Raw genomic sequence first — 21,119 nt, forward strand, 5'->3', positions numbered from 1 at the left:
GTTTTTTATTAAAATATTTTTAAATTTAAATTTAAAAAATTACAATAGACGTTTATTTAAGTAGTACATTTGTAGCTCAAATAGTTCTCAATTGTACATTTCAGATTTACTCAAATTTCTTAAAAATATTTGAGGGCAGCTGTAACCACAGATTTCAACTCTGTGATTACTTCTTTGCCCATGCTTCTGTTTTCTTTCCCAAATAACTTCTGTCAAGTAGGGTTCAAGGTAGAATTTACCTTCCTCATATTTTGTCCACTACTCCTTAGGCAAGATATGCTACCTCCTGGTCAGGTCCAGTGCTCTCGTAATGTGAAACATCCTGTGGCTCTCAGGAAGGTTCTCAGGAAGCCTTATAGCCTCTTTCACATCATCATTCTCATACACTGCATCATCTTGCATTAAATCCAGTTTATTGAACCCTGCAGCATTGTAATACCATTTCTTAATACCCTCTAGCCGCCTGATGTTGCAGCAGGAGACCTGCTCGCCATTTTGATCCCAAGACTTCACAGTTCAGTTTAAAATACTTACCTCACCCCAGATGATTCCCTCCTACCTATTTGCTGTCAATCCCCCTCCAACAGTCACAGGGTGACACAGGCCACCACTGTGTCAAGAAGTAGGTATTTTCATGGTTCTGCACGGTTAGGACCTTCTGAGGAAACATTATTGGCAATTGGGTTAAAGGACAAGCCTTGGAAGTTAAAGGGTATTAGATAGACCTTGAACCATCTGCTCCCATTCATAAGGTAATAGAACTTACCTCTTCCAGAGCCAAATGCTTCACATTCTATGGTGTTGACTTGCCCCTTTCTTCTTGAGAGAATTCATTTACATTCCAAAGGATTGTGAAAGACTGTGGAGCAAAGGTTTCTCTTTTTTACTCTGGAGGGGAGGAGAAAAGAAGAGGCATCCTGTTCCTGTATAAAACCCCTAATTCCAACATATATGTGTATGTAAAAAAAAAAAAAAAAAAACAAAAAACCCTAATTCCTAATCTCTGGGTTCCTCTTCTGTGGTACAATTCCTGGACATGGAGTCCTAACCATGTGGCAGTTATTAGGTCACCTCTGGGAAGTTGGTGACGTCATCACGGTAAATAACAATGACTGATATCTACTCCAGTGAGTCATGGTTTCTTTCAGGATAACTTTCTTTCAGGATAATTCTTCTTTCTGAAGAAATATAAATAGTAAAAATGTATCAATTTTGTTAATGAGGATAGGATCCTGTTTGAGGAGAACCTCATAGGCTAACAGGATCTAAGAGATGTCAACAGAAACCAGTAGCTGCCATGTTGAAAGGATGGGAAGACCTTGGTCTGCTGAAGACTGCGAGGTAGCATCCCAAAACGGTGCTTTTGGTTTCTGTTTTGTCTTCCAGGCCAGGGAAGTAAAGGTCCAGGAATTCCCCAAATTGAGCTGTGGGTAGGTAGACAAGATTAGAAGTCTCTGTTGCTTTCTCCTCCAGGCTAGATGAGAAAGAGCCAGAATTCCCAAAGATGGGTTTTAGGTAGGTCCAAAACAGTAGAAATTACTTTGTTTATTGATCTCTCCTGACAGGAGGAGACAGGAGGAGAACATGTTAATTAGTTACCAAAATTGAGGCAAGGCTTTGGGCATTGCAGCTGGGAAGCTGTGCAAACCTGAGGGGAGATGTATCTCACTTATTCCTTTGGAAACACTTTGATTCCCCATTCCCCACTCCCCTTCTACCATGATCTCTGCTGCTAAAGGTTTTAGTGTGGGGCTCAGGACCTCCTGTCACAGGGTGGGGGCAGTGAGGGTAGTTTTACACACTCATCTCTTTATGTTGGGGAATTTTAGGAGAGGATGAATTAAGATGTCAATAATCTGTTGGACACAGGTGTCTATGTGCCTAGTTCTGTGGCAGGAAGTGGTGTGGGACCCAGGAATGGATAATAAAAGCACTGAAAATGTAAAATGTGGAGCCATGGTTGTAATGTAAGAGGACAGAAAGAAACAGCCTACCCATAGGCCAGATGCTAGGAAGTACACAGACTTGGAGACAAAGAAAGAAGGGAAAAACCTCTCCACTTACCTGCTTACCTAGTTCATCACTACAGCCACTTCTCCCTGCTGGGAAATAATAGCTTATCTTGGCAGTTGTCACTGTAATTTTTGAAAGGCTAAGTTAACTCTTAGGTCTTTGAGCAAAACATGAAGAAAAGACAGGCTTAATAAAAAAGACTGTATATTTTATTTTTACACGTACATGGGCATCTTCGGTGGAAAAGGAAGACACAAAGAAGTCGCTAGAGTTGAATGCTATGTACCAGGTTGGACAAAGGGTAGTAAATTGTGAGAATGTGACAAAGGGTTCTGGGCCAGGACAATTACTTGTGGAAAAGTGACTAGAGAGGTGAGGATCAGATTAACAAATTTGTACAGGCTTCTCTCAGCCTCCACTCCCCTTGTCTAGTGACAAGAATGTCTTCCTCCTTATGGAGAGGACACTTTTCATATGAGAGTTTTATCTCCTGCCTTCCAGAAGAAAAAGGAAGGCTGTTCTTGTATCTGCCACTTTTAAGGTGACTGTAACTCACTCAAAGGAATGAATATACCAAGGCAGCATATTTTGGGGTGATATACTCTGAATCCCTACATTTTATTGGTGACTTAAGTGTGATTGTATAGTAGAAAGTAATGTGGATGCTATATGCTTATAATTCTCTATTTCTCAGGTGCTAGAGGGAATTGATACTCCAATCATGAAAAACTACAAATGTTAGTGGGATGTGTATTAGAATGCGTCTCCATGGCTGATGAATTATGCTATCATTTTTGCTGATAAAAAACCTCTGGAAGTTCTGATGATGGTGACATGAGAAAATACAGTTTCAGATGCTATATAAAAACCAAGGTTTTTTTTTTAAAAACAAAAACAAAAACAAGGTTTTGTTTTTGTTAATCTTAGTTATAAATTTTTTTTTCTTATAGTTGTTTAGGCTTTAGAAGTTCTTTTGAAAGTATCTGCCAGTCATTCACAACTCTCAAGGCTGAAGGAACATTAATTCTTTAAAATATCGTTTCCAGAGAAATTAATAGGTCATTTAAAATTTGTTTATGGATTTTTATTGTGAAAGATAAATTTTACTTTTCTTTGATTTATAAGATGCTCCTCACTTAAAATTTTCAGCTAGAAAAAAAAAATTTCAGCTAGAGAATTTTTGCAAAGAGTGACTATGTAGACATTTCTAATGAGCTTATGTTATTTTCTTCCTCCTTTATGGTTTTTGAGATTAATTTTACACAAAATTGCATAAGCCAATGAACCAAGAATATCATAGGATTGTAGAAAAATTTGGGAGAAAGGAAATTTCAAGTCACAGATATAAAATGGAAGGTTAGGTAATGTGTTTGTCTACCTAACTTGCAAGGACATTTTGGTGTCCTGGCTTTAATAATGCCATAGCTAGCCAATAAATCAACAGACTTCATAGAAATCCTAACAGTCCAGCTTAAGAAAGACCTATCTTTAAAGAAGAATTCTTGTTCTGCCAAATTGGAGAGGTTTGTAATCACTCAAGGAAACGAGGTTTAATCCATGAGGCTTCAAAATTCTATGAAGACATAGACGTTTGCTATTTATCTTTTTTCCTTTTACAACTTGCTAAGACAATTATTCACAATTTAAGCCCCCACCTCTTCTTTCTGGAAACTCTCATTTCGGCTAATGGATCTATAATATTCAAAGTAGTGTTAGAATAATAGTGTTCTGTCCTGTTAGGTAATAACGTAGATAAAAATTGCTCTCAATTTTGTGTGACTTTGCTTGGGATTTGCTTTAACACTCTATTTTTATAACTATACATTATTAGAGTTACTTTTTACAGTGCTAGAAATGTCTGCATTTCACATTATTGCTATTATTATGAGGAAAGGTATTAGAGATGATTAGTTCTATTTTCAACAGTGAAATCCTGATACAAGAAATGGAAAGCAAACAACAAAAAAAAGGAAATCGGAAACTCAAGCAAATGTAGCTGAACATATGGATGTATGTGATAACTGTATTTATTCATTCAAAAATATATATTGAATGCTGACTATGAGCCAGGTATTGCCTTATATACTGGTGATACAAGTATAAACAGAGCAGACATAAATGATTTTTAAGAAGCTTATACTCTAGAGGAAAGAGTCAGGGAATAAAGAAAATATGTAAGTAAAGTATGAAATATATTAAAGGATGAGAAGTGCTACGGAGAGACATCACTTAGGGAAGAAGGGAGAGGAGGAGATGAGGATGCTTGATTATTTGATTTATGTATGTCTCCCAGGATAATGTACATGACCTGAAGACAAGAACTCTGTTTGATGATACTTGTCAATGGACCCTAGGGGATATCATTGTATGTGGCATTTCACAAATGTTGAATGAATGGGTAGATAAACTTGGCATTGAATGAATCCTCCCCTTATTCTGATCTACTTTTTCCTTTTCATATTACTTTATATAGTACCTATATACAGCAGTCCCAAGACCTCCAGTGGATGCCTGAAACCACAGATAATATCTAAGTCTATATATACTATGTTTTATTCCTATACATACATATCTATGATAAAGCTTAATTTATAAATTAAGCACAGTAAGAGATTAACAGCGATAACTAATAATAAAATAAAAATTATTAACAATATACTGTAATAAAAGTTGTGTGAATGTGGTCTCTCTCTCTCTCAAATATCTTATTGTATAGAACTCAGCCTTCTTGTGATGATGTGAGATGAAAAAATCCCAAAGTGATGAAGTGAAGTGCGGTGAATGACGTAGGCATTGGGATGGCTATGATTCATCTGAGGATACAGAAGGAGGATCGTCTACTTCTGGACTGCAGTAGACTAATTATTCAGAGTAAGTAAAGCCATGGAAAGCAAAATTGTGGCTAAGGTGGGGGACTACATATAGAATTTGCTTATTAGTTACATTCATTATTTATTGTCTGCCTAACTTGGCAAGAGGATAACCTGCACAAAGGTGAGAATTTTTATTCATTTTGTTCACTGCTACATCCCAAGCACCTAGAATTTTACCTGACAGATTTGGGGATTTAATAAATATTTGTTGAATGAACATGTAAATTTTGATAAGTAATTTTTGCTAAGAAGGAACAATGAATTTATTGGCTTATGACATAAGAATTTTGCATGGTTCTTTTGGCAAGCCAGCTTCTTTCTGCCAACACATATTCTGATGGCTACTGACAAATTCATAATTTGAGTGCTTAAGAACCCTATAAATAAAATGCTTAAGAGGCTAATCCTGATGCCAAATTCATATACTTTGGAATATCAAATGCTAAAATGTATTAACTGTATACTTATTCAGCTGTCAGAGGCACAGTGTTTTCTCTATTCTTAAGATTTTCAAAAAGGGCCTGGTCAAGAAAACTGTAACATTAACTCAATTATTTTGAAAAGTGAGGTGAGACTATATAAATATAGATGAAGCAACTCCTTTAGTAGACTTGACAGACCTGGGGTGGATGTTTTCACTGGAAAGGCACTATTAGAGTTTGCTGTTTGTTATTTGTTGCTTTTTTATTCAAATAAACTGTTTTATATCCTTTTGCATCCAAGACACGTAGCCAAATCCACAAATTATTTTCTGACAAAACTAGTTTTAAACTTTAAGTCCAGGATTTTCTTTTGTTCTCCTAGTAAAAGGATCAGAGGTTTTGAAGAGTTGCAGTCTAGTCTTGAAAGAGCTAGAAATACAGCATGAGAAACCCAGTTTAGTCTCTTAAACTGACACCAGAGATTAAATGCCCAGTATTAACACAGTTTTAATTATTAGGGCATTAAAGTCAAGTGTACAGTATTTTCCTTCCCAGACATCTTGAAATACCTAGTGAATTGCAGACATTTTGAAAATATTTTTGTTCATTATTTATAGATGAATATTATATTAGACTTTAGTTTTTTTTTTTTTTTTTTAGACTTTAGTTTCTTTAGGGCAAGACAGACTTTTAAAAATATTTAATTTGAGAGAGGGAGAGAGAGAGAACACGACAGGAGCAAGGGGAGGGCAGAGGGAGAGGGAGAAGCAGACTCCCTGCTGAGCAGCAGGGCTCAATCCCAGGACCTCAGGATTATGACCTAACCCAAAAGCAACCGCTTAACCAGCTGAGCCACCCAGGCACCCTGCAAGACAGATTTCTCTTAAATCACAGCCTACCTAGCACATGTGCTGGTGGCAGGTATTCTTACAAATATTGAACATCTGCGAAGCCATTTCCAGATAGAAGACTGTGGGCTAATTTATTTTCATTGAGAAAGTTACGGTCATTAATCAAGAACTTAAAATCATATCCCCACCATGTCCACTTTGTGTAAGAGTAGGATCATTATAAATGTTACATACTAACAAAAGAGCATTTTTCTCTATGAAATAGCCAAATGGAAACATCTCTTATTTGCAAAATCCATATTATTTACTATGGTTGTTAGAAAATCATACCTTCAATTGACTATTTGTAAAGATTTTTGTTATTAAGATGAATAATATATCTAGAAATTAGATCATAAAAGCCACACTAAATTTGCTAGTGCTGTAAAACAAGTCATTTTTAATAATAAAGTCATATAAATAAAGTGTTTATGATAGAAACAATAAAGTCGTCTCTCACCCCTGTACAACACTGAATTTGAGTAATTTTTAAGGAATATATTCATCTTTTTACATTCAAAAATAACAATTGAACAATGATCATTTTTTTCTGAATAATTTTCTTTTTATATTCTATGAATTCACACAGAATTACAGTAATTTGTAGTATTACAGTGCTTGGTAATCTTAAAGATATGAAGTAAACTTCTAACAGTATATAGAAAATAAAAATAAGATAATTAAAAGTCATTTGTATAACTTTTTATGAAAACAAAATAGTTAATATTTTTTTCTGTAAAATAAATTATGTATTTTATGTTGAAATGTCATTCTATTAAAGTGTTTAGAAAACAGTTACATTCATGTTTTGGCAGTGTGCTCAAACATTCTTATTTGCCATTCCCTCATGCGTGATAAAATGAGGTGCTTGCTGTTTACATGGGAGAAAACAGCCTATTTTCACAGGAAAGGAAATGATACGTGACATGGAATTAATTTAAAAAAAAAACAAGTGTCATAAAATAGAGATACAATAATTCACTAAGAAAAAATATTTTTCAAGGCCTTTTGAGGTGATGCAACCTTTGTCCTTTATCACAGGTAGTTGTAGTCCTGCTACCCTGTAACTTGCATCAAGTTAACATGTTCATTGGCTGCAGTTTTAAGCAAGTGTTTGGTCAATTGACTGAAGCACTGAACTCCTTAATGAACATTTCTATAAAGGAGCAAAAGAATTAAACATCTCCATTCTCCTCCGAGTGTGGCTTGCGAGGGTAGCACCTTTGGCACTGAATGGAACTGCTTTCCATGTGGCGACCAGGTGGCAGGAGTCTCGGGACTGGTACAGCATGAAAATAGTTCCGGTGCTTATGGCGGTGATCTTATTAAACCGAATTTGCTGGTTTACCTAGAAAACAGCTAAAAGACACAGACTGATCTAAGTTTAAGCAGACGGGAAAAAGATTGTACTTATCCACGGTAATGGCAAACACCTGCACGGCAATTTGGAAATGAACCTGCTTTCTGCTGTTTCTTCTTTGTCTTACTTTTCTTCTGCTTTTTCTCAGCCTTATTTTTGCTTGGCTTCTTTTTCTTGTATTCCTCCTTATACCATGGTCCCCAGACTCCTCCATTGAGCCGAGGGTTACTTCTGGGGTCTTTGGGGGGGTACCTGACAGGCACTGCGGTTTTGTTGAACTGGGAGAGCCTCCGCAGGAGCTGCTTCACGATGCCAGGATACCTGTGCGATAGGTCCACTCTCTCATATGGGTCAGCTGTGATGTTGAAGAGCCAGACGCTCTTGCCAGTCGACAAGGTAATTCGCTCGTTGTGCCACCGGTTGGGTCCCAGGTTGCTGAAAGACTGAGGGGGGACCCAGTCACTGTAGCCAGGGTTTCCTGTAAGCAGTTTCCAGTGCTGCACCCTGATGGCTGACTGGATGGCCGTGTTCCAGATCCCATAGCCGGCTGCCCAGGAGCCATTTTTCGCCTTGGTATAAATGGGGTCAATGTTGTGCAAAATATCCACCCGGGGTGAACGAAGGCCCTCACTTATGGTTTCCCAGACATCATAGCCATCCAGTTGGATGTCCTCATCAATTTGTCCTTCAGCCAGTGAAATCAGAGTGGGGTACCAGTCAGTGATGTGCACCAGCTCCTTACACACTGTGCCCTTGTTTTTCAGAAGTGGACTATGCACAAAGCCAACAGCCCGAATGCCTCCTTCCCAGTACGTTCCTTTGCTACCTCTGAGAGGCCAGTTACTTCCTCCTGCTGTGGGCTGGCCGCCATTATCTGAAGAGTATATGATGATGCTATTGTTATAGAAACCATAGGTCTTCAGAGCCAGAGTCACATTGTTGATTGCTTCATCTAAGCAGGAAAGCATGGCTGCATACCTCCGCCTATTTATGTTGATAATGGATCTGTAGTGTTCAAAATACCTGCCAGGGGCTTGCAGCGGTGAGTGAACAGCTTGGTAGGCAATATATAAAAATATAGGCTTTCTGGGGTCATGGGAAGCTAAGATCTGCTGAACTCTCTGAGTGTACATCTGTGTGGAGTATATGCCATTGTCATAGTCCCAGGCAGCATTGTCATTTTCATACAAGTCGTAGCCACACATCCCAGGACTGTCACATTTGTAGTGTGTATAGTAATCACCACTTCCCAAGAGGGAACCAAAAAATGTATCAAATCCTCTCTTGGTGGGCATACATTCTTTTCTATAAAAACCCAAGTGCCATTTTCCAACCATATGTGTTGAATATCCAACCTCCTTTAGCTTCTGAGGTAGGGTTGCATTGTCCAGAGGTAAGCAGTTGGGTTGGGTAGGTCTTATGATAGAATGTTGAAGTCCGGTGTGTATCTGATACCTTGACGAGAGTAAAAGTTTTGTCAGTGCAGAATAAAAGAGATATTATAATGGTTTTTAAGTTAAACAATGTTCCTATGAAATAAAACATTACCTGAAATAAAATAGGACCAATTCAGTATTTCTACTGTCGACTCAAAAGTCTTACCCTAATTAGCTTCATATTTAACATCTGAAATACATTTGACTCTAAATCAGTACTTTTAAAACTAAGATTTCACCACTTAAAGTACTTTTTTTTTTTTTTTTTTGAGAAGGGGTAGGGGTAGAGGGAGAGAGAAAATCTTAAGCAGGCTCCACGCTCAACATGCAGCTCTATGTGAGGCTCAATCTCACCATCCTGAGATTATGACCTAAGCCAAAAATCAGACGCTTAACCCACTGGGCCACCCAGGTGCCCCTATCTCAAAGTCTTTTTAAAGTTCTTCTAATGGAACTAATCTGAATTAACTTTAGATGAGATCGGGCACGTTCAGGGTGGTATGGCCATAGACCTGAATTAACTTTAATCTCTTAATTATATGACATAGAAAGCTAAAGTGGTAAGGGAAAGTATAGAAATGTTAGATGATGATGATGATGATGATGATGATGATGATGATTAATTAGTTTTTAGTCTAGGGACCTCACATTAGGTCCCAAATCATTTCCTGAGATTATTTTTTTTTTCAAGCACTAATTCTGAGGCACTAAAAATACAAGGAAAAGTTATATAAAAATCTGCTATTTGATTGTCAAAAAATATCTTATAATTAGTCCTCAACCTGTTAGATTTCTGTAAAAAGAAAGGGAATTTTTCTGGCACACAAGACATTACTGAAAAGCCACTTTAGGGAAAGGGTTTTAGCTGGTGCTAAGGAAGGATTACATTTTCTTCAAAACAGCAGCAAATAAGTCCTTTCATATTTTTTCCACAGTGTCTCCTTTTTTTTTTTTTTTCACAGTGTCTCCTTTTTAAAAAAAATCACATTCAACTATTCTAAGAAAACAAGGCAACCCTTTCTATATATTAAAATTAAGTGACTGTTAGTTTCTAGCCTTGTTCTTTTCCCAAGGATATTTTGCCAAGGACTTTTCCTCAGAGAATGGTTATCATCACCTAAGTATGAATTTTCATTTGGATCAAGATGTGCCTATTAGTTCATGACATTTAAAAGCAATTGATTCTATAACTATTATATAAGTTCAAAAGGACTTTTAAAATAGAAAATACAGAAATTCTGAGAAAATGAAGGTTGCAGAAGGTTTTAAGTTAGATGCAAAAATATGATTTAAGGTAGATGCAAAAATATGTTTTAAGGTAGATGCAAAAATATTCTTGGAATCAAGTTACAAAGAGTAATATTGAGATCAGAATAAAACATTTTTAAAATTGATTTAACTCAAAAGGTCACATGTCATACATACCTTGGGTGAATAGGGCAATTTATTTAAATTTTCAAATGACAGTATAATGTAACTGTGAGTTTTATTAAAGTGTCATTGATGTAACTAACATTGATGGTTTTGTGGGATCCATAGGGATATTTGGTCACTAAGGCAAAGCAGCATTCAACATGGGCCCTGTCTACTCTGCTAATCATTAAGCTGTCAAAGTTTCACAATTACCACAGTTGAGATAATTTAAAATGTAATAAACTCTCAAAAATAAGCATTTCATAAGCATTATTTAGCAGCAAATTAAGAAAGTACTGTTACTGCCCTTGATAATTTTTGATGATTCAGTTCAGAATCCAAAACACTTCCTGGTGAAAGCATTGATTTTGTAAGAGTACATGACAAATTGATAATACCTATCAGTGTAAGCATTGATTCAATTTAAAAATGGAAAAATCTGTATGGGTAAGAATTTTAATGAATCATTAAGTAAATAATTCTATGCAGAAAATATACTTGGCCAGAGTATCTATTCAATTCATTGAATGGCTAAGCAATTCAAGTCTTTTTAATTAAACTGGGCATTTTCTCAGCTAGTACTAAAAGCAAAAGTAATTGTGCCTTTTGAAAAGCATGAAATACAGAAAATGCTCACACAAAAAGTAGGGAAGAAGAGGTCGGTGTTTTTCAGGAGAGGGAACAGTGTTAGCAGATAAGTAAGAGACATCAGAACCATTAGCTGTATGGTTTTTTTCTTCCCCACAACCTAGAACAGTTTTCATATTGGAAAATTTAGAACAGACAACAACATAAAGGTTTGGTGGAAGCTCATAGCAGAAGAGATCTTTTCAGGACAGGCTCTTATTAAATGAACTCAAGACTTTGGGAGTAAATTGGTGGTTTGGACTAGAATTTGGGGCATGGGTGAAGGATAGATAGAGCTTGGGGGTTAGACAGACCTGGGGTTGAATTTGCTCCACTGCTTATTAGCTATGTGACTTTGGGCAGTACTTAACCCCTCTGATCCTCAGTTTCCTCATCTGTAAAATAGGGATAATAATACATATTGGATTGCTGTAACATTAAGAGAGCATAGAGTTTAATAAGGAGAGTACAGAGTACATCAATAAATGATAGGTTTTGCTATTATTACCTCAGAGTTCTGAGTCATGTTACTAACATATATGTATAATGTTTTATAATTTATAGGCCTTCTGTCACATGCATTATTGCATTTAGTTCTTACTACAACAGTAAGAGGTAGGATACTTTTATGTTAATTTTATAGATAGGAGAATAGAGATATAGAGATGACCCCCAACTCCTTAGCCTGCTCCACCAAGCTGTGAAGTTGATTTCTGAATGACAACAGTTAAGTCTGATGCTCTCTCTATTCTCTTTAAGTAAAATCAGTATTCTTAAAAAAAATCAAGGAGCAGGGGAAAAATGCCATCAATCTTGAGAAGCAAATCTGTTTTAACTTTCTAATTAAAGAAAGATTTTTGTAAACCAAATAGTGAGGTTTATATTGATCCCAGAAAAATTTGAGAACGATTTTTTAAGTAGATGATTTGTGACCACTTCAAAAAGAACAAATTAGGTGGGACCAAAAAGAAAAGTCTTGCTATGTTAGCTTCATTTTCTTTTCTATTATATTTTATTTTATTTAAAATAAATTTTTAAGCTTCACTCTCTTTTTAAAAAAAAAAAGATCAGTATTAGGTAAACAGCTTTGGAAAATGATTGGCATTTCAAAAATCTGCTCATGATTCTTTTCTTGCAAAATAATGGAAAATAACAGTATGGTCATCATAAGAATGATAGTATTACACATTAATACCAATCAAGGCATATAGATAATTATTATTTACATGATTTCTCTGGCTTATAGAACTCTGTGGATGAAGCAGGAGAGTTCCATTAATTATTTTCATCTAATAACAAAAACCCAAATCATTGAAACTCAGAGTAATTTAATGATTTGTCGAGTTTTATAGCTATAAGTGTTGAAAAAATCTGGAATCCAGATTTTTGGCTTTAGAGTCTTTTCCATGGAGCACTCACAGATTATTGAAAAGCTAGACCCATTTAAACATTGGGTTAATTTATTTACATTAACCTTCAGTAGTTATTCATTTGCTCAGTTAAACAGTATATGGAGTGTAAAATGTATGCCAGGGTCTAAATATTTGTTCTGTTTTGTCCACCACCTCCTGGTACCCAAAGCTTTGCTATCCCTAAGTGAGCTCTAAGTCAAGATCCTACTAGCAATGGGACTGACATTAATGTATAAGTTTTCTGAACCTTGGGATCAGGTAGGGATGGAGACAGTTCAGTCATGGAGAATAGCACTGAATGCTAACAAATTATTTTCTTTTAGGAAGGGGATGGTTGGAATCTAGGGAATAATCTTTGGCTTGATAGTGTCTTTGACTTGGCAGCAGCAAGCTTGATAATCAATTAGATAATTCTTCAAAACACACTACAAAATAGTGATTGATTAATTAGTTGAATACTGCTGATCTGAAGAGTAGTCTCTGGAACAGTTCAACAAAGCTCTTTCCATGGCTTTTACGCATTGGTCATTATCATACATTTATTATTATAATCCATTAAAAATCCATATCTATTATTATCCATGACTTGAATAAAGAAACAGAAGGGGGGGGGGAGGAGCAAGATGGCGGAAGAGTAGGGTCTCCAAATCACGGGTCTCCACCAAATTACCTAGAAAACCTTCCAATCATCCTGAAAATCTATGAATTCGGCCTGAGAATTAAAGAGAGACCAGCTGGAACGCTACAGTGAGAAGAGTTCGCGCTTCTATCAAGGTAGGAAGACGGGGAAAAAGAAGTAAAGAAACAAAGTCCTCCAAGGGGGAGGGGCCCGCGAGGAGCCGGGCTGAGGCCGGGGCGAGTGTCCCCAGGACAGGAGAGCCCCGTCCCGGAGGAGCAGGAGCTGCACCGACCTTCCCGGGGGAAAGGGGCTCGCGGGGAGGTGGAGCAGGACCCAGGAGGGGGGGATGCCCTCGGGCTCCCGGGGACACTAACAGCAACTGCGCGCCCAGGAGAGTGCGCCGAGCTCCCTAAGGGCTGCAGCGCGCACGGCGGGACCCGGCGGGACCCGGAGCAGCTCGGGGGGCTCGGGGGCGGCTCCGCGGAGGGGGCTGCGCGGCCCCGGGAGCAGCTCGGCCGGGCTCGGGAAGAGGAAGAGGCTCCGTGCGGAGGGGGCTGCGCGGTTCCAGGAGCAGCTCGGAGGGACTTGGGCGGCGGCTCCGCGGAGGGGGCTGCGGGGCGGGAGCGCGAATCCACCAGCGCAGGCTCCGGAGCACAGGGCGCCGGGACACAGCCCAGGATCCGGCCTCCCCCGGGACAGGCAGAGGCCGGGAGGGCCCAGGACAGCGAGGACGCTCCTGCCCCAGCAGAGCAGATCAGCGGCCCCGCCCGGAGCCTCCAGGCCCTGCAGACAGAGAGCTCCGGAGTTCCTGCGGGGGCTGACTCCAGGGCTCCAGAGCTGGCCCCGCCACTGCGGTTGTTCCTCCTGGGGCCTCACGGGGTAAACAACCCCCACTGAGCCCTGCACCAGGCAGGGGCACAGCAGCTCCCCCAAGTGCTAACACCTGAAAATCAGCACAGCAGGCCCCTCCCCCAGAAGACCAGCGAGACGGACAACTTCCAGGAGAAGCCAAGGGACTTAAAGTACACAGAATCAGAAGATACTCCCCTGTGGTTCTTTTTTTGTTTTGTTTTGTTTTGTTTTGCTTTTTGATTTGTTTCCTTCCCCCACCCCCTTTTTTTCTCCTTTCTTTTTCTTTCTCTTTTTCTTCTATTTTTTTTCTTTCCGTTTTTTTTTCTTCCCCTTTCTTTTCTCTTTCTCTTTTCTTTCCTTCTTTCTCTCCTCTCTTTTTCTCTTTTTCCCAATACAACTTGCTTTTGGCCACTCTGCACTGAGCAAAATGACTAGAAGGAAAACCTCACCTCAAAAGAAAGAATCAGAAACAGCCCTCTCTCCCACAGAGTTACAAAATCTGGATTACAATTCAATGTCAGAAAGCCAATTCAGAAGCACTATTATACAGCTACTGGTGGCTCTAGAAAAAAGTATAAAGGACTCAAGAGACTTCATGACTGCAGAATTTAGAGCTAATCAGGCAGAAATTAAAAATCAATTGAATGACATGCAGTCCAAACTAGAAGTCCTAACAACGAGGGTTAACGAGGTGGAAGAACGAGTGAGTGACATAGAAGACAAGTTGATAGCAAAGAGGGAAACTGAGGAAAAAAGAGACAAACAATTAAAAGACCATGAAGATAGATTAAGGGAAATAAACGACAGCCTGAGAAAGAAAAACCTATGTTTAATTGGGGTTCCTGAGGGCGCCGAAAGGGACAGAGGGCCAGAATATGTATTTGAACAAATTCTAGCTGAAAACTTTCCTAATCTGGGAAGGGAAACAGGCATTCAGATCCAGGAAATAGAGAGATCCCCCCCTAAAATCAATAAAAACCGTTCAACACCTCGACATTTAATAGTGAAGCTTGCAAATTCCAAAGATAAAGAGAAGATCCTTAAAGCAGCAAGAGACAAGAAATCCCTGACTTTTATGGGGAGGAGTATTAGGGTAACAGCAGACCTCTCCACAGAGACCTGGCAGGCCAGAAAGGGCTGGCAGGATATATTCAGGGTCCTAAAGGAGAAGAACATGCAACCAAGAATACTTTATCCAGCAAGGCTCTCATTCAAAATGGAAGGAGAGATAAAGAGCTTCCAAGACAGGCAGCAACTAAAAGAATATGTGACCTCCAAACCAGCTCTGCAAGAAATTTTAAGGGGGACTCTTAAAATTCCCCTTTAAGAAGAAGTTCAGTGGAACAGTCCACAAAAACAAGGACTGAATAGATATCATGATGACACTAAACTCATATCTCTCAATAGTAACTCTGAATGTGAACGGGCTTAATGACCCCATCAAAAGGCGCAGGGTTTCAGACTGGATAAAAAAGCAGGACCCATCTATTTGCTGTCTACAAGAGACTCATTTTAGACAGAAGGACACCTACAGCCTGAAAATAAAAGGTTGGAGAACCATTTACCATTCGAATGGTCCTCAAAAGAAAGCAGGGGTAGCCATCCTTATATCAGATAAACTAAAATTTACCCCAAAGACTGTAGTGAGAGATGAAGAGGGACACTATATCATACTTAAAGGATCTATTCAACAAGAGGACTTAACAATCCTCAATATATATGCCCCGAATGTGGGAGCTGCCAAATATATCAATCAATTATTAACCAAAGTGAAGAAATACTTAGATAATAATACACTTATACTTGGTGACTTCAATCTAGCTCTTTCTATACTCGATAGGTCTTCTAAGCACAACATCTCCAAAGAAACGAGAGCTTTAAATGATACACTGGACCAGATGGATTTCACAGATATCTACAGAACTTTACATCCAAACTCAACTGAATACACATTCTTCTCAAGCGCACATGGAACTTTCTCCAGAATAGACCACATATTGGGTCACAAATCGAGTCTGAACCGATACCAAAAGATTGGGATTGTCCCCTGCATATTCTCAGACCATAATGCCTTGAAATTAGAACTAAATCACAACAAGAAGTTTGGAAGGACCTCAAACACGTGGAGGTTAAGGACCATCCTGCTAAAAGATAAAAGGGTCAACCAGGAAATTAAGGAAGAATTAAAAAGATTCATGGAAACTAATGAGAATGAAGATACAACCGTTCAAAATCTTTGGGATGCTGCAAAAGCAGTCCTAAGGGGGAAATACATCGCAATACAAGCATCCATTCAAAAACTGGAAAGAACTCAAATACAGAAGCTAACCTTACACATAAAGGAGCTAGAGAAAAAACAGCAAATACATCCTACACCCAAGAGAAGAAGGGAGTTAATAAAGATTCGAGCAGAACTCAACGAAATCGAGACCAGAAGAACTGTGGAACAGATCAACAAAACCAGGAGTAGGTTCTTTGAAAGAATTAATAAGATAGATAAACCATTAGCCAGCCTTATTAAAAAGAAGAGAGAGAAGACTCAAATTAATAAAATCATGAATGAGAAAGGAGAGATCACTACCAACACCAAGGAAATACAAATGATTTTAAAAACATATTATGAACAGCTATACGCCAATAAATTAGGCAATCTAGAAGAATTGGACGCATTCCTGGAAAGCCACAAACTACCAAAACTGGAACAGGAAGAAATAGAAAACCTGAACAGACCAATAACCAGGGAGGAAATTGAAGCAGTCATCAAAAACCTCCCAAGACACAAGAGTCCAGGGCCAGATGGCTTCCCAGGGGAATTTTATCAAACGTTTAAAGAAGAAACCATACCTATTCTCCTAAAGCTGTTTGGAAAGATAGAAAGAGATGGAGTACTTCCAAATTCGTTCTATGAGGCCAGCATCACCTTAATTCCAAAACCAGACAAAGACCCCACCAAAAAGGAGAATTACAGACCAATATCCCTGATGAACATGGATGCAAAAATTCTCACACAAGATACTGGCCAATAGGATCCAACAGTACATTAAAAAAATTATTCACCATGACCAAGTAGGATTTATCCCTGGGACACAAGGCTGGTTCAACACCCGTAAAACAATCAATGTGATTCATCATATCAGCAAGAGAAAAACCAAGAACCATATGATCCTCTCATTGGATGCAGAGAAAGCATTTGACAAAATACAGCATCCATTCCTGATCAAAACTCTTCAGAGTGTAGGGATAGAGGGAACATTCCTCGACATCTTAAAAGCCATCTATGAAAAGCCCACAGCAAATATCATTCTCAATGGGGAAGCACTGGGAGCCTTTCCCCTAAGATCAGGAACAAGACAGGGATGTCCACTCTCACCACTGCTGTTCAACATAGTACTGGAAGTCCTAGCCTCAGCAATCAGATAACAAAAAGACATTAAAGGCATTCAAATTGGCAAAGAAGAAGTCAAACTCTCCCTCTTCGCCGATGACATGATACTCTACATAGAAAACCCAAAAGTCTCCACCCCAAGATTGCTAGAACTCATACAGCAATTCGGTAGCGTGGCAGGATACAAAATCAATGCCCAGAAGTCAGTGGCATTTCTATACACTAACAATGAGACTGAAGAAAGAGAAATTAAGGAGTCAATCCCATTTACAATTGCACCCAAAAGCATAAGATACCTAGGAATAAACCTAACCAAAGAGGTAAAGGATCTATACCCTCAAAACTATAGAACACTTCTGAAAGAAATTGAGGAAGACACAAAGAGATGGAAAAATATTCCATGCTCATGGATTGGCAGAATTAATATTGTGAAAATGTCAATGTTACCCAGGGCAATATACACGTTTAATGCAATCCCTATCAAAATACCATGGACTTTCTTCAGAGAGTTAGAACAAATTATTTTAAGATTTGTGTGGAATCAGAAAAGACCCCGAATAGCCAGGGGAATTTTAAAAAAGAAAACCATATCGGGGGGCATCACAATGCCAGATTTCAGGTTGTACTACCAAGCTGTGGTCATCAAGACAGTGTGGTACTGGCACAAAAACAGACATATAGATCAGTGGAACAGAATAGAGAATCCAGAAGTGGACCCTGAACTTTATGGGCAACTAATATTCGATAAAGGAGGAAAGACTATCCATTGGAAGAAAGACAGTCTCTTCAATAAATGGTGCTGGGAAAATTGGACATCCACATGCAGAAGAATGAAACTAGACCACTCTCTTGCACCATACACAAAGATAAACTCAAAACGGATGAAAGCTCTAAATGTGAGACAAGATTCCATCAAAATCCTAGAGAAGAACACAGGCAACACCCTTTATGAACTCGGCCATAGTAACTTCTTGCAAGATACATCCACGAAGGCAAAAGAAACAAAAGCAAAAATGAACTATTGGGACTTCATCAAGATAAGAAGCTTTTGCACAGCAAAGGATACAGTCAACAAAACTCAAAGACAACCTACAGAATGGGAGAAGATATTTGCAAATGACATATCAGATAAAGGGCTAGTTTCCAAGATCCATAAAGAACTTCTTAAACTCAACACCAGAGAAACAAACAATCCAATCATGAAATGGGCAAAAGACATGAACAGAAATCTCACAGAAGAAGACATAGACATGGCCAACATGCACATGAGAAAATGCTCTGCATCACTTGCCATCAGGGAAATACAAATCAAAACCACAATGAGATACCACCTCACACCAGTGAGAATGGGGAAAATTAACAAGGCAGGAAACAACAAATGTTGGAGAGGATGTGGAGAAAAGGGAACCCTCATACACTGTTGGTGGGAATGTGAACTGGTGCAGCCACTCTGGAAAACTGTGTGGAGGTTCCTCAAACAGTTAAAAATATACCTGTCCTACGACCCAGCAATTGCACTGTTGGGGATTTACCCCAAAGATACAAATGCAATGAAACGCCGGGACACCTGCACCCCGATGTTTCTAGCAGCAATGTCCACGATAGCCAAACTGTGGAAGGAGCCTCGGTGTCCATCGAAAGATGAATGGATAAAGAAGATGTGGTTTATGTATACAATGGAATATTACTCAGCTATTAGAAATGACAAATACCCACCATTTGCTTCAACGTGGATGGAACTGGAGGGTATTATGCTGAGTGAAGTAAGCCAGTCGGAGAAGGACAAACATTATATGTTCTCATTCATTTGGGGAATATAAATAATAGTGAAAGGGAATATAAGGGAAGGGGGAAGAAATGTGTGGGAAATATCAGAAAGGGAGACAGAACGTAAAGACTGCTAACTCTGGGAAACGAACTAGGGGTGGTGGAAGGGGAGGAGGGCGGGGGGTGGGAGTGAATGGGTGACGGGCACTGGGGATTATTCTGGATGTTAGTAAATTGAACACCAATAAAAAATAAATTAAAAAAAAAAGAAACAAAAGAAATCCTTGTTATCTAGGAAGAATAGTTGATATTATAAGTGGTGTAATCAAGACTCAAAGTACTATAAATGACTTGAAATGTTGAAACAAGATGAAATATAGATCAAAAATGTCTAAGAAAATCTAATTGGGATAAATGGAAGGCTCTGCATGTTAAAAGACATTTATTTACATGTTCTTATGGATCTGGGAAATTGGACATATCAGACTATGAATTTGAAAAAAGCAAAACAGAAAAGAGATAAAATGCTAGTAAGATCTTACATTATATAAGGGCGATGTGTAAATTCTAAGAAGTAATAACGCTACACTGGGCTAATGATAACATCTGGAATATTCAATGCTTAAGCACATTCCCACAAGTATATGTACATTTATTTATTTAAAAGTGATATACAGGCACTACTGCACTAATTTATGAATATTTTAAGTCACACAAAGTAAAAATTAAAAAGAATGGGATAAAATAAATATAAGTAGAATTCTGGTATTTGTTCTTATATCCTATGATCCCGCATTGTCCTAGGGTGTATGTATTCCAATTTGGAGACTGCTGGTACAGAAAGTTGATTGTAAGGAGATGAGATTGAAACAGAGATTAATGAGGCTATTACAGTAGTGTAGGTCAAAGATGATGGTGGCATGGACTACCACCTAGTGGCAGTAAAAGTGGAAGGAAGGGGATAAATCTGATGTATAATTTGAATTTAGGACTGATAGAAGACTAAATCAGTGAAGGGAGAGTAGTGGGAAAGGAAAAGGAAAAGTCAAGGACTTTTGGGTTTGTGGCTTTCATATTTTGGTGAACAGTGGACGGACCAGCTGATCTCCATTTTGTTCCAAAGAATACAGTTAGACCTAATGGATAAGATTACAAAATGGTAGGTTGAAAAACAACAGCACAAACAAACAAACAAACAAACAAAAAACCCCACAACTAAAAAAGAAAAGAAACAAAAAACAACAAAATAGACTACATGATCATCGGCCAGGGATTCTGTAAAAAATGAATCTGAATTGGGAAAGGAATATTAGATTACCTCTAAGGTTCCTTCTAACTAAAAATTCATGGATCAAAGATGATAGGTTAATGTTTCCCTAAGGAACGCCATGCAACCTCAGAGCAGTTTTACAAAAACAAATTTATATTACATACAGGTATTTGATAAAGAAGTTTCCACAATGCATCCATATATATTTAATTTCTTTCTTTGAATAATATAAAGTTAGCTTAAAAATAGGTTTTTCACATAATATTTTCTGAAGGCAGTAATCAGGCTAAAAAATGAACTAATTTTGAAATTAGGCTACTTTTTTGTTACCATCTGGCCACCATGTGAAGAAAATTCCATATGAACAATAGTAAACCTAGAGTTGATGCCAAATCTGTTAAAATCAATAGCAATCATTCTCACTTTCCTGCCAACTTAAAAGACAGAAGCTAAGTGGGCCTTTCAGCTTGGCATTAGATTATGTAAAGACATCTGTAATTTTTTAAATATTAATTTATATCACTGAGTTCTGGTAGTGGCAGTAGTTTTGAATTCTCTTTTGCCTAGGAATGTCTAACATAATATTATTGTTTTATTTTATTTTTTTAAAAAGATTTTATTTATTCATTCATGAGAGAGAGAGAGAGAGAGAGAGAGAGGCAGAGACACAGGCAGAGGGAGAAGCAAGCTCCATGCAGGGAGCCCGACGACGCGGGACTTGATCCCGGGACTCCAGGATCACGCCCTGGGGCCAAAGGCAGGCACTAAAACTGTTGAGCC

At 38.3% G+C, this 21,119-nt stretch overlaps 1 protein-coding gene across 1 annotated transcript in view; it reads right to left on the bottom strand.

Moving 5' to 3' along the window:
* Positions 1-2,200: 2,200 nt before the first annotated feature.
* ARSJ (arylsulfatase family member J) overlaps positions 2,201-21,119 on the bottom strand; it is a 91,816-nt gene continuing 72,897 nt past the window's right edge. Inside the window, exon 2 of the mRNA XM_077882432.1 lies at positions 2,201-9,013. Within this exon, the coding sequence (XP_077738558.1) occupies positions 7,609-9,013 (1,405 nt within the window). The 3' untranslated portion in view covers positions 2,201-7,608. The remainder of the gene's footprint in view (positions 9,014-21,119) is intronic.

This window comes from Canis aureus, chromosome 33, assembly GCF_053574225.1.
Source record: "Canis aureus isolate CA01 chromosome 33, VMU_Caureus_v.1.0, whole genome shotgun sequence".
NCBI classification, from domain to species: domain Eukaryota; kingdom Metazoa; phylum Chordata; class Mammalia; order Carnivora; family Canidae; genus Canis; species Canis aureus.